Consider the following 13212-nt stretch of genomic DNA (forward strand, 5'->3'; position numbering starts at 1 on the left):
TCACTTTCAAGTTTTTGAGGTATATTTTCTTAATTTGTGACTATTGAAATTGATTTCAGTGTTACAGTTTTAGCTCTGAGGAAGTTAACTTATCTTAAAGATCATGTTAAATGAGTTTAAAACAGCGTGGTATGATCTGGATACCATTTAATTCACTTAATGAAGAAATTAAGAACTTGGGATATGTTTAAAGCCAAAGTAGATTTTACCTCTTGAATTCCTAGGCCACTAGTGGTCTTGGGAGAAACCTCTTAACTTTTTTATCCTCGTCTACATTTCCAAGGTAGGGATAATGTTTCCTATAAAGTAACACCGCATTTTTAAAGGTTCAAAAACACTGTGTAAAACACCTTTGCCTTTTTACCTTCTAAGAAAGTGTTTTCAGAGTTAGATGCAGATATAGGCTGTTTAATTAATTGCTATGTTATAGAAACAAATAAGCAGCCAGCATACATCAGGTCCCTTGATTAAGAAAGGGTGTCTTTACACATGAGCGCAATGAATTTTGAAGGTTGTGATTAGCAGCAACCTAGAATCTACTTCCCCCACCTCACTGCCACCACCACAGGATGTGTCCCGGGTAACCAACAGAAATGACAAAATTAAACTTCATTACACTTTCGGGTAGACCCAATAGTGCTGAAAGAAAGGTGACAGCTACCCCTCAACTTCCAGCATAAATTCCTGCTGGCCCAGACCCTAAGTTTCACTTCTGCTAGAGGCTGTGTAGTGAACAGAAATCTGAAAAAAAAATCTGAACAGAAATCTGAAAAAACTGGAACTGCACCTGTCTCACTTGCTTGAAATACTTGGTATTCAATGGTAGAGTTAATAAAAGTCTGTGCAAGGGACAGAGGAAACCTACAATTTGCCTCAACCTAATCCCCATTCCTCAAATGGCCTATTTTGCTGACATTTTCTGTCCCTTAAACCCACTTGCACTTTCTTTCCTCCAAGCCTTTGAGTGAGGGAAGTTCCTCCTCCATCTATTAAAATCCACTGCATTCTTCCCTGTACTTTTGGTCAACCTATCCCTGCTGCACCTTATACATTTCTCACACTATTGAACGAATTTGCTCTGTGTAGAACTGTGTTTTTCCTCGTGAAAATTATACTATTCTATCTCTTGACCATGTCTTACCACTTTTTTTAATTTTTGAAAGAAACCGAGTGGCGATTTAAATTATTTTCTGTGGCTACTTACAAACTTAACGTTTCTGTAAATTTAGGATACCAATAGTCTTGTAGGCTTTCCAGGTTTGCAGGATCTACAGGGTATGCAATTCCTCTAAGTCACCAATCTTGAGGGAATTTTAGGGAAAGGCAGTGGCGGGGGTGGGAGTAATGTCGGCCTCCTCAGTTTCCTTATTAGTAAATCTTCCTCCTCTTCAGGTGACTGCTCAAAGGTCACCTCAGGGAGAGGCCTTTCCTGACTAGCCCATCCCGTCCTAACGCTAGACTCTTGAGGCCCAGGGGACAAGAGTAAATCACGGCCTCTCAGTTTCTAGTCGCTGCTGCCTTGGTGGAGACTATCTCGAATATCCCAGCAATAAAAGGCAGATCTGAGACTCCCGTAAGCTACGATGAGTCCCCAGCCCAGAAGACTCGGGGATCCGCATTTCCCGCAAGCTCCCCACAGCCCTCCACGTGCAGCCCGCGCAGGTCCAGTGCCGCTGCCGCCACGTACTTCCGGCCGGAAGGAAGGGGAGGCTCTGTCGCTTTTCTGTGACGCACTTCCTGGCGTCTCCTGCGAGGGCGGAAACGCTTTGTCTGTCAGGCCAGCAGACAGCCGGCTGCTGGTCTCCCTGACGCGGCCTCCGCGCCTCGCGTCATGGCGTCGGAGGGGCCGCGGGAGCCCGAAAGCGAGGTAAGGGCCGCCAGGCCGACGGGGACTCTCTCGGCAGCCTCAGCCCGTCGGCCTGCCTCGCACTGGGGCCTCGGGCGGTGACGGGGCTGGTCCAGTGGGCGTGGGTCGGATGCTGGTGACGGCACGGGAGCGCCCTACCGGGTGGCCGCGATCTTCGCGCCCCGCCCAGGGTCCGCCTTGGGGTGGTGGTCAGCGGCCGCAGACCCCGCCCACAGTTATTGCCGCGTCTACGGTGCGGTGTCACCAAGCGCAGTGACTGCGGCCCAGCCCCGCGCTCCCCTCAGTCGGGGCGGGGGGTCTCTGGCGAGCTTCCCGCGCTCTTGGGCATGGATAGATTGTTTTAAAGGACCCTGCGTTTTTCTGAACGTTGTTCTCCGGTCTGCGTACTCAGCATTATCACTAGAAGGCGCCCTGGCGATCGCATGCATTATTTTTAGACCCATAAAATTCTCGGTGAAAGTCAATGTCTTACGAAGTAACTAAAAACTAAAGAAAGAAGTCTATTGAGTTCAAATTTCAAAGGCTCGTGGTGATAGTATTTTCTGGCAAAGCAAGGTTTGGTGTTTCAATAAAGCAAGACTTAGGGATTCATGAGTAAAATGCATATGCTTTTGTGCAACTTTTTCAAGAAAATGTAATGGAAATAAACGTCTGCAGTGTGTTTTGGGTGCTATAGTTAAACATTCCACGTGTATATTTGACTGCAGTAGTTGTACTGTGTGCCTTCTACAGTTCTGTTATTTCTAAGTGAATCTCTGGTGAAACACCCTTATTCCAAGGTTAAAATTGCGGAAACGTTATCAGATGTGATCTTAACTATATAACCTGGGTTAAATTTTATTTCCACTTAAATTGGTTGTCCTTATTTTTCAGTCTTAATGTTTGTGGACTACTACCTTTTCTAACAAACAAAGCATTGGGGAGAAATCGTTAGCAAGCAGGTGTTTGTCTTTACGAGGCAGAAGTGTTTAAACAACATCGGGAACATTTCTGGGGCTATTAGGAACACCTCTTGGGTTTTTTGTTTGTTTACACTTGCTTAATCTCTGAATGTTTGTAGCCAAAACCTCATTTGTTTCCTCAGGGCATCAAGTTATCAGCAGATGTCAAACCATTTGTCCCCAGATTTGCCGGGCTCAATGTGGCATGGTTAGAGTCCTCAGAAGCATGTGTCTTCCCCAGCTCTGCAGCCACATACTATCCGTTTGTTCAGGAACCACCAGTGACCGAGTATGTATCTTTCTAAATGTCTTGCCTAGGGACCTGCTTTTTGGATTTAATGGTGATTAGACTTTCAAATACTTGGCAGTTACTGCTCTAAAGTTCTGCAGATGGCAGAGAATGCTCTTCAGTCAAGAAGAGTCTGAGCCAGTAGCACAACTTAACTGTATACTGTGCCAAAAAACAGAAGCTTTAACTCCCCTTTTTTTCCTTCGTATTCATTGTTATTTTCGGCAAAGAAGTGATAGAGACTGCATTGCATTTGTTAGTAAGAAATGCAGTTTCAGGCCGGGCGCTGTGACTCACACCTGTAATTCTAGCACTTTGGGAGGCCGAGGCGGGTGGATCAATCACCTGAGGTCAGGAGTTCAAGACCAGCCTGGCCAATATGGTGAAACCCTGTCTCCACAAAAATACAAAAATTAACCAGGTGTGGTGGCGGACATCTATAATCCCAGCTATTCGGGAGACTGGGACAGGAGTATCCCTTGAACGCGGGAGGCAGAGGTTGCAGTGGGCCGAGATCGCACCACTATACTCAAACCTTGTTGACAGAGCAAGGCTCTGTCTAAAACAAAACAAAACAAAAATCCCGATTCAAGGTTCATTTGTTCATATGGTTTAAAAATATATCATGTATCTAATGGAAGATGAAATGTGGAAGGAAGGGCAAAGGAAGGACCAAATAAACATACTCCTCATTTTTAAGGTTAACGTTTTAAAATCTTGTTCAGGGAAGGGAAGGGGACTAGCAACCATAGCTGCCTCTGCGTGGATATTCTGGAAATTGTTGACTTTTGCTTTCCACCATTTTACTTTATATCTGTTATATGGAAATGAATTTTACACATTTCAGGTTTAAGTTCTTCTAAATTTGAGTTGAAAGAAGGCTTACATTTTTCCTTACATTTTCTTTTTCATTCTCAAGATTCATTCTCTAGGTATTTACAAAATGGCTTCCTTTTGTAGCTGAATTTAGACAAAAAACATATTAATCTTTCATGTAATTGTGTAGATTTATTTGTAGATCTATTTTTAAGATTTGCATCAGGTGTAGTTCTAATCTGAGAATCCTTGTGCTTTATTCTTCTTCGATATGATTCAAACTTGTTTCCTTTTATTTGTGCCTGCATGGTATGATTGAAAATAGTTTGTACTGTATATAAATTCTAGAATTACATTTGCAAGAATGAGAATTATAATGAACAAGAAAATCATTGAGTTGTCGGGTGTATTTAGGAAATACTTAAAGTTGTGTTTTTTTGACAAAAGTTGAAATACTACCTTTATGTGCTGGAATTTGGTCTTTGGTAGGAATACCCTATTTTTCCACTGCATTTCATCCATTAGAAAGGGGAATTTGGCATGGGTCTCACCTGAGTTGTTCCCTACCTTGAGTGTCTCACATAACAAAATACAAAAATATATGTCAGTGACAATAGCTCAAAGCCATCTGCTAGGTGGTATTCCAGTTACTCAAAATAGTAGTGGAAAACATTCACATGGCTGAAGCAACATTTTGGCAGTAACATGAGTGAAGACTAATCAGCGACTCAAGAATGGGCAGTGCTGAATTTAAAAATTAGTTTTCTTGGCCAGGCGTGGTGGCTTACGCCAATAATCCCAGCACTTTGGGAGGCCGAGGCGGTTGGATCACGAGGTCAGGAGTTCAAGACCAGCCTGGCCAAGATGGTGAAACGCCATCTCTACTACAAAAATACAAAAATTAGCCAGTTGTGGTGGCAGGCACCTGTAATCCCAGTTACTCGGAAGGCTGAGGCAGAGAATTGCTTGAACCTGAGAGATGGAGGTTGCAGTGAGCTGAGACTACGCCACTGCATTCCAGCTTGGGAAACAGAGCATGACTCTGTCTCAAAAAAAAAAAAAAAAAGTTTTCTTAACTCTCTTATTTTTTTTTTTTTTAGCTTTGATTTATGACCAAGGAAAAGTATTCATGCCTGGCAAGAAAACAAGGATAAGGAAGGCATTAAGTTGAAGAGGAAGAGTTAGAAAGGAAAAGAGCCTTTAAAGTGGGCATGAAATAATGAGACTTCACATAGTTGAGAATTGATTATCTGGGCAATTCTAATATAGATTAAAAATTGCATTGCTATAGTCAAGATTACATGTAAATGGAGATCTCTTGCTGCTGTGACAAAAGGGATAGAAGTTTCTGAAACAACTATTTCCTTTTTTTTTTTTTTTACTTATTCAACTACGTAGCATCCTAAGTCATCTTTATGTGTCCCCTTCCCTCATCTTTCCTTAAAGAAGGTATAGTAACCTTTTCCAGAATCTGTCCTCCAGTACCTTTCACAGTGCACTCAAGGATACTCATTTATTTGTTTGGAATTAATTATTGAAAGTCTTCCATAGTTTTGAAGTGATGGAGATGAAAATGAACATACCAGACTCTTCCATATTTATGTTATAGGACAAGACAAAGATATTAGAAGTAGTCTGACAGATAACATTTGCCATGTTTGGAAAATACTGATTATTTACTGACGTAATAATCAACTTTGCCTATGCAAACAAGTTTGTTCCAAGTAATGTCCGTTGTCATAGTATATCCTTTGTGACAAGTCCTGTGTAACCCATGTATGAGGATGTGTGCCTTTTGTTTGGGTATTATTGTATACTTTCACTTCTTTCATGGTTACCACAATCCATGAGGTGGCAGGCAGATGTAATGTTATTTTTGCACATGGGAAACTGAAGCTAGAAATGTTTGTTCATACTAATTCAAATAGGTGGCACCAGAACCAGAATTAACATGCTATTCTCCAAAACTGCTACCGCTGTTGACAAGAGGTAGTTGAGCATTTTCACCATCCGTCAATATATTGTGAAAATTTTAGCACCAAATGATGCTTTTGAGTTAAAGCAGATCAGCTTTGAGAAGAACTAGTGGTATACAACATCTATGGGTGTTGTAAGCAGAAAGATAAGAGGTTCTGTCTCAGAATGTGTCTGATGGGTGACGTGAGGAGGGTGCAGAGGAGACTGCACCAGGGAAAAAGACACAGATAGAGCCTTGGAGGGCAGGTGAGAGCCAGGCAAGCAAAGTCCAGGCCAGGGAGCTTTTCAAGTCATGTGATGGTCAAGCCAGACCCAACGGGTGCCTGGAGGAAGAGGCAAGAAGGAGGTCCTGAGAGACCTGGAAGCCATTGGTAGGAAACGGGCAAAGGGAAGTGGAGCCAGGAGACCAGCAGGTATTGCATAGGTACTCAGACATTTTGATTTTATTGTGGATGGGGCAGTGTAGGACAGTGAATGAGAAACAGATGTGTTACTGTGGGTTTAGGGTCATCTGGACCACTCCTGGCATCTGGAATTTCCCAGATATGCCATTTGAAGCCACACCAGATGCTGTGAGTTACTGCTTTGATATTTTGTATTTTGTGTTGTTTTCTGCATGTAATTGTGTTTGCACTGGATGGAAATGGAAAATACCAACTTTCCAGAGGAGGAAGGACCAGTGAGGGGACAGAAACCCAAATGACTTATCCAGAATGGAAAACTGGATTGTGATTGAGCTAGGACCCCAACCAAGGTCTGCTGACTCCTGGCTGAAAATTTCCTGGATGACAGCAGTTGTCAAAACCAACGGACCCTGTCCCTGCTTTCCTTTTTAGCTACATTTCATTTATCTGTTCATGTATCTATTTGTTGGACTTGGGAATAGTCTTTCACATTTTTTTTTTCTGTCAACCCATCTTCTTTTATGAAGAACAGATTATCTACCTTCCCTGACACTTGCCCCCACTAGCTTTTCTGAACTACAAACAAAATACAGCACAGAATTCACAGGAACATGTAGGCAGTGGGATGAGGCTTTGAGCCTCTTTTCTACAAAGAGGTAGTCCTCAGTGCTGTATGTTTGGAGCAGTGCTAGGCCAGTTGTTTTGTGGGACAGACAAAGGTCAGTAAAAAGGGTTTTATTTGATTTTTAATTGGGAATATTTCATGTTAAAGTTACTTACCTGTAAGTAAAAGATCTTAGAAAATCTAAGTTAACATATCATGAAATAGTACACAGTGAGATGAGGTAATATATGATTAAGTTCTGGATAGAAGTGAAAGCAGTAAACATTATTACATTATAGGTAGAGTCTGTAGTCTTCCTTTCTTATTCAATATAGTCTCTTACTTGCAGCGCATTAGAAATATGATTTCTAGTAAACTGTGCTTATGCTCATAGCTCGTGACCATGTAACAGTTTGAAGGTCTTACAGGGTGTGTCGTGATTAGGTTTGGATTTTTCTGCCTTTCAGTGTACTGGTACATTTTGGAATAGCTCTGGAAATTAACAGAAACATTCGCTGGAATGAGGAGGTCACTATTTGTATTTTAAATCAGTTGCTTAGCATTTTGTCATTGTATCAGCTTTCATGGGGAAAAGGTTGAAACCTGTAGCATTGTATCAAATTGGCTAAAAAAGAAAAATCAGTGTTAAATTATATTTTGGTTCAGTCTAGCAGCTTGGGATAAATTGAGGCGATAGCAACTTTCAAAGCTGGCATCCATCTTGTTAGTAAAGTGTGTAGTTTCCATCCACGGTGCCGTGCAGTGTCTCCTTTGCACTCTGGCCCTGACAGTCAGCAAAGCGCAGGATGTCATGGTGGGTTTGGAGCAGGGAAGGGCTGGAGAAAACCATTTGCAGGAGGCCTGATGAAGGTATTGCAGGCTATTGCGTCCTCCCTCAGCAAGAGAATGGTCTTTTGGGGCATTTTGGCCAGGGTTGCTGAAAGGGCTTTCCCAAATACTTGGTAGCAGCTGAGTGAAAAGCTGCTGGAGCATCTTCTGGCCCTGTTGATATTTCTTATGGACTTCCAGCTCATTAGTGACAAAAATAGAGTCAACCTGTTTCTTTGTAGGAAAGAAACACTCAGAGATTTTATTTGGCTTTTAATTAAGGATATTTCAAGGCTAGAGTGAATGGTCTCAAAAATATTAAATGTTAAGTTTGAATTAGTTTATTACAGAAAAGCTTCTTGGTTTGCAGTATGAAATCTGCAACTAAAGTTTACACTTTTTACTTAGGCAGAAAATATATACTGAAGACATGGCCTTTGGAGCTTCAACTTTTCCACCTCAGTATTTATCTTCTGAGATAACTCTTCATCCATATGCCTATTCTCCTTATACCCTTGACTCCACACAGAATGTTTACTCAGTGCCTGGCTCCCAGTATCATTATAACCAACCCAGTTGTTACCGAAGTTTTCAAACAGTGAAGCATCGAAATGAGAACGTGTGCCCTCTCCCACAAGAAATGAAAGCTCTGTTTAAGGTGAGTGATGATGTCGTTTTGTTGTGTCATTTAGTTGGTTGCTTTAATGTTTAAAATGTAAAGAAATGGTAAATTTGTACATCATATTTAAGCACTGTGTGTTTTTTTGTATTTAACCTTTTAAAAAATGATTGAATTATGAATACTTAATATTTTGGTACTTTAAACTTTTTATAGTGGTGGTTTTATTTCATGTTGCTTTTTAATCTTTCCTGCAGAAAAAAACCTATGATGAGAAAAAAACGTATGATCAGCAAAAGTTTGGCAGTGAAAGAACTGATGGAACTATATCATCTGAGATAAAATCAGCTAGAGGTTCACATCATTTGTCCATTTATGCTGAGAATAGTTTGAAATCAGGTAAAAATAACCAACTATGTAGTATAATGCCAGCCTACCCTATGTGCCCCAGAGACATTCCTGCTGTGTATACAGCTGTTTCTGTGGGCTTGTTCATTATGACTGCTCCAAGAAATGAGAACTGGGCCTGACACAGCTTAGGGCGTCCAACTTCCTAAGCAATTCTAGAGGTCTTTCTTCCCAGGGATAGGATAATTATTTGGTACCTGTTGCATTGTGGGATCTTAAGTGCCTATAATTTGTATTATTTGGTATATACATTTTTCTCTTTTCATTGACTTCACTGATAAACCATCTGGTTCAAGGGATGTTTTAACTATTAACTGTAATAACTCTGGTCTTATTAAATGAGGGGCTTCATGAAGCTGCAGCCTACCTTATCCATTGCATTTCAGGAGAAAGATGTGAAAGAGGTTATGCAGTTTATGCTACCTGCTTCCCTCTAGTTTATTCCAGCAAACTGAAAGATGGAAGGTTTACTAGCACAGAAAATTTGTTAGAGTCCCTTTAAATTTGCAATACTCTAAAATGTATATTAAGAAAAATTAAAATGCCCAGCTGCACAGTCAGGTTAAGGTAACTGTTTCATCAGCCTTAGCGTTACAGTTATGCCACACTTACTGATGGGGACACATTCTGAGAAGTGTGCCCTTAGGTGATTTCATCATTGTGGGAGCATTTAGAATGTACTTACACAGAGCTAGATGGTATAGCCCACTACCTAGCTAGGCTATATGATATAGCCTATTGTTCTTAGGTTATAAACCTTTATACCATATTACTGTACTGAATACTGTAGGCAATGGTAACATAGTGGTAAGTATTTGTGTATCAAAATATAGAAAAGGTACAGTAAAAGTATAGTAAAAAGATACTAAATATTTTACCTGTATAGGGCACTTACTGTGGATGGAGCTGGCAGAACTGGAAGTTGCTCTGGGTGATTCAGTGAGTGGTGTGTGAATGTGAAGGCCTAGGGCATTACTGTACACTATTGTAGACTTTCTAAACATTATACACTTAGGCTACATGAAATTTATAAAAGTATTTTTTTCGTTAATTAATCTTAGCTTATTGTAACTTTTTTACTTTATAAATTTTTAATTTTTTTAACTTTCTGACTCTTGTAATAATACTTACCTTTTGTAATAAAACACAAACATGCAGAAAAACCAAAAATATTTGGCTTGGACAAAAAATTCTTTCTTTACATCCTTATTCTATTAGCTTTTTTCTATTGAATTTTTTTTTTTTAACTTTCTACACTTTTTAATTAAAAACGAAGATACAACCACACACATTAGCCTAGGCTTGTACAGGGTCAGGATCATCTGTATCACTGTCTTCCACCTCCACATCTCGTCCCACTGGAAGGTCTTCAGGGACAGTAACATGCATGGAACTGTCATCTCCTGTGATAGCAATGCCTTGTTCTGGAATCCCTCCTGAGGCACCTGCTTGAAGCTGCTTTATACTTAACTTTTTCTTTTGTCATTTTGGTTTTTTTTTTGAGACATAGTCTCACTATGTTACACAGGCTGGAGTGCAGTGGCGCCATCTTGGCTCGCTCACTCCAACCTCTGCCTCCCAAGTTCAAGCAATTCTTGTGCCTCAGCCTCCCAAGTAGCTAGGGGGCATGTGCCTCCACACCCAGTTAATTTTTGTATTTTCTTTTTTTTTTTCTTTGAGACAGAGTCTCGCCATAGTCGCCCAGGTTCGAGTGCAGTGTCACGATCTCGGCTCACTGCAAGCTCCGCCTCCCAGGGTCACGCCATTCTCCTGCCTCAGCCTCCCGAGTAGCTGGGACTACAGGCGCCCGCCCTCTCACCCGGCTAGTTTTTTTGTATTTTTTTTTTTGTAGAGACGGGGTTTCACCGTGTTAGCCAGGCTGGTCTCGATCTCCTGACCTCGTAAGCCGCCCGTCTTGGCCTCCCAAAGTGCTGGGATTACAGGCTTGAGCCACCGCGCCCGGCGTGTATTTTCAATAGAGTTGGGGTTTTACCACGTTGGCCAGGCTGGTCTCGAGTTCGTGGCTGCAAGTGATCTGCCTGCCTCAGCCTCCTGAAGTGCTGGGTTTAAGGCATGAGCCACCTTGCCCTGGCCAAATTTTTCTTTTGTAAGTGGAAGGAATATATACTCCAAAGATAAAAAGTATAATATATACATAAACAAGTGACATAGTTGTTTATTATCATTATCGAGTATTATGTACTAAGCATCATCGTATGTACTATACTTTTATACACCTGTTAGCTCAGTAGGTTTGTTTACACCAGCATCACCAGAAACATATGAGTAATGCATTGCACCATGACATTACCCATAGGCAATAGGAATTTTTCAGCTTCATTACAATCTTATGGGGCTGTTGTATACGTAATCCATTGTTGACCAGACCATCACTGTGTGGCACGTGACTATACATACTCCTAAAATGTGCAGTGCATTTTGGTTTTTCTGCACGATGGCCCAACCAGAGTGATTGATACTTATGGTCATTTAACGTTTATACTTTTACAAAGGAAGGTGAACAACACTGGTAAGAATTACGGTGTTTTGACAACAACCTGTTGCATCAATAGCAATAGTCTTTCTACTCTGCAATTTTTGCTTTAGTACTGGTCATCAAACAGTAACTAAATTTTTATTCTTAATTTTGTAGTTACAGATGGTTGCCATAAGCGAACAGACAGGAAATCCAGAATCATTGCAAAAAATGTATCTACCTCCAAACCTGAGTTTGAATTTACCACACTGGACTTTCCTGAACTGCAAGGTGCAGAGAACAGTATGTCAGAGATACAGAAGCAACCCAAGTGGGGACCTGTCCACTCTGCCTCTACCAACATTTCTCTTCTAAGAGAAGTAGTAAAACCAGCTGCAGTGTTATCAAAGGTGAGGTGAGGGTTTCTCTCTCTCTTACCTTTTCTTTTTCCTTGGTACACACTTTTTAAATTGTCTCACTTCAAACATTACACATTAAATCCTGCTGTGGGCTTTGATGTCCATGGAGCTGGGGAGGATGCATTGGGGGAAGCCTTTCATTGTGCACTTAGATGACCTTTGTTAGAACAGTTTACAGTGAGGCTGTAACATCTAGTGCAGCTATTGTTTTATTTGTTTTTTTGTTTTGTTTGTTTTTTTGGAAACGGAGTCTCGCTCTATCACCAGGCTGGAGTGCAGTGGCACGATCTCAGCTCACTGCAACCTCCACCTCCCGGGTTCAAGCAATTCTCCTGCCTCAGCCTCTGGAGTAGCTGGGACTACAGGTGCATGCTGCCACGGCCGGCTGTTTTTTTTTTTTTGTATTTTAGTAGAGACGGGGTTTCACCATGTTGCCCAGGCTGGTCTTGAACACCTGAGCTATGGCAATCTGCCCGCCGTAGCCTCCCAAAGTGCTGGGATTACAAGCGTGAGCCACCGTGCCCGGTTGCAGCTAGTGTTTTAAAAGAATCACCTAGTATACCTTTTTTTTTTTTTTTTGCGGGGAGGGAGTCTCACTCTGTCGCCCAGGCTGGAGTGCAATGGTGCGATCTTGGCTTCTTGGCTTACTACAATCCCCGCCTTCCAGGTTCAAGCAATTCTCCTGCCTCAGCCTCCTGAGTAGCTGGGACTACAGGTACATGCCACCACATCTGGCTAATTTTTTTGTATTTTTAGAAGGGACGGGGTTTCACCATATTGGTCAGGCTGGTCTCGAACTCCTGATTTCAGGTGATCCACCTGCCTCGGCCTCCCAAAGGAGTGCAGGGATTACACGATTGAGCCACCATGCCCAACCTAGTATACTCTTTTTTATGTGGTAGCTGAAAGGTGTTGTAGTGCCTCAGAAGGAAAAGATTCTAGCAGAGTTTAGCTGCCTTGACGGCCCATTTTCAACACACTACTTCTAGCATTCTGATAGTACTTTTTCCAATACAGAAAAAAAAGACTTTTTTAAAAATTGAAATACATTAAGTCCTCACATAATGTTGTCAATAGGTTCTTGGAAACTGCAACTTCAAATGAAAGGCCATATAGTAGTTCCTCCAGTAACATTTTCTTCACTGTCATTTTGATGGTGATAAAAAAAAGGAATTGGTTTTGTTTTATGTTGTTTTGTTTAAAGTCACAGTTTCCAAGAACCTGTCCATGGTGCTAAGTGAGGACTTAACTGTAGTAATATTTAAAACTGTGTAGTGTAACTTCTGAATTTTCCAGGCTTTTATCTACATCTTTGTCTTGTAAATGATGCTGCAAATTCAGGAAAACTTATTACAGCAGGTAATTCACTTTGTTAAACATTTGATCTCAAAGTTTTAGTCCACCAAGTTGAGGCATTTCTCTCAAATGGATTGATTTGAGACTTCTAGGAAGAAATAGTGTCTGGTTAGTAGTTCCTAAAATGGCTTCTGATGAATTTCCACTGAAGGAGAGTGGAGTACATACCAGTACCAAGGCAAGCAAAAGAAGAAAGATAAAGAAAACA

The 13212-nt window shown here is 41.3% G+C and overlaps 1 protein-coding gene across 13 annotated transcripts in view; it reads left to right on the top strand.

Moving 5' to 3' along the window:
- Positions 1-1736: 1736 nt before the first annotated feature.
- SECISBP2 (SECIS binding protein 2) overlaps positions 1737-13212 on the top strand; it is a 49412-nt gene continuing 37936 nt past the window's right edge. For 11 of the 13 annotated variants that reach the window (XR_004228472.1, XR_002726827.2, XR_003306647.2 and 8 more), the window contains exons 1-5: positions 1737-1867; positions 2952-3097; positions 8135-8384; positions 8603-8744; positions 11407-11639. Coding sequence is in view for 9 of the 13 variants with exons in the window: in XM_031934136.1 (XP_031789996.1) it covers positions 1832-1867; positions 2952-3097; positions 8135-8384; positions 8603-8744; positions 11407-11639 (807 nt within the window). In the remaining 4 variants the exon portion in view is untranslated. Of the gene's footprint in view, positions 1868-2951; positions 3098-8134; positions 8385-8602; positions 8745-11406; positions 11640-13212 lie in introns of those variants that run through there. The other 2 variants (XM_023194565.2, XM_023194566.2) reach the window with 2 other exon arrangements.

Source organism: Piliocolobus tephrosceles, chromosome 14 (assembly GCF_002776525.5).
Source record: "Piliocolobus tephrosceles isolate RC106 chromosome 14, ASM277652v3, whole genome shotgun sequence".
Classification (NCBI taxonomy): Eukaryota; Metazoa; Chordata; class Mammalia; order Primates; family Cercopithecidae; genus Piliocolobus; species Piliocolobus tephrosceles.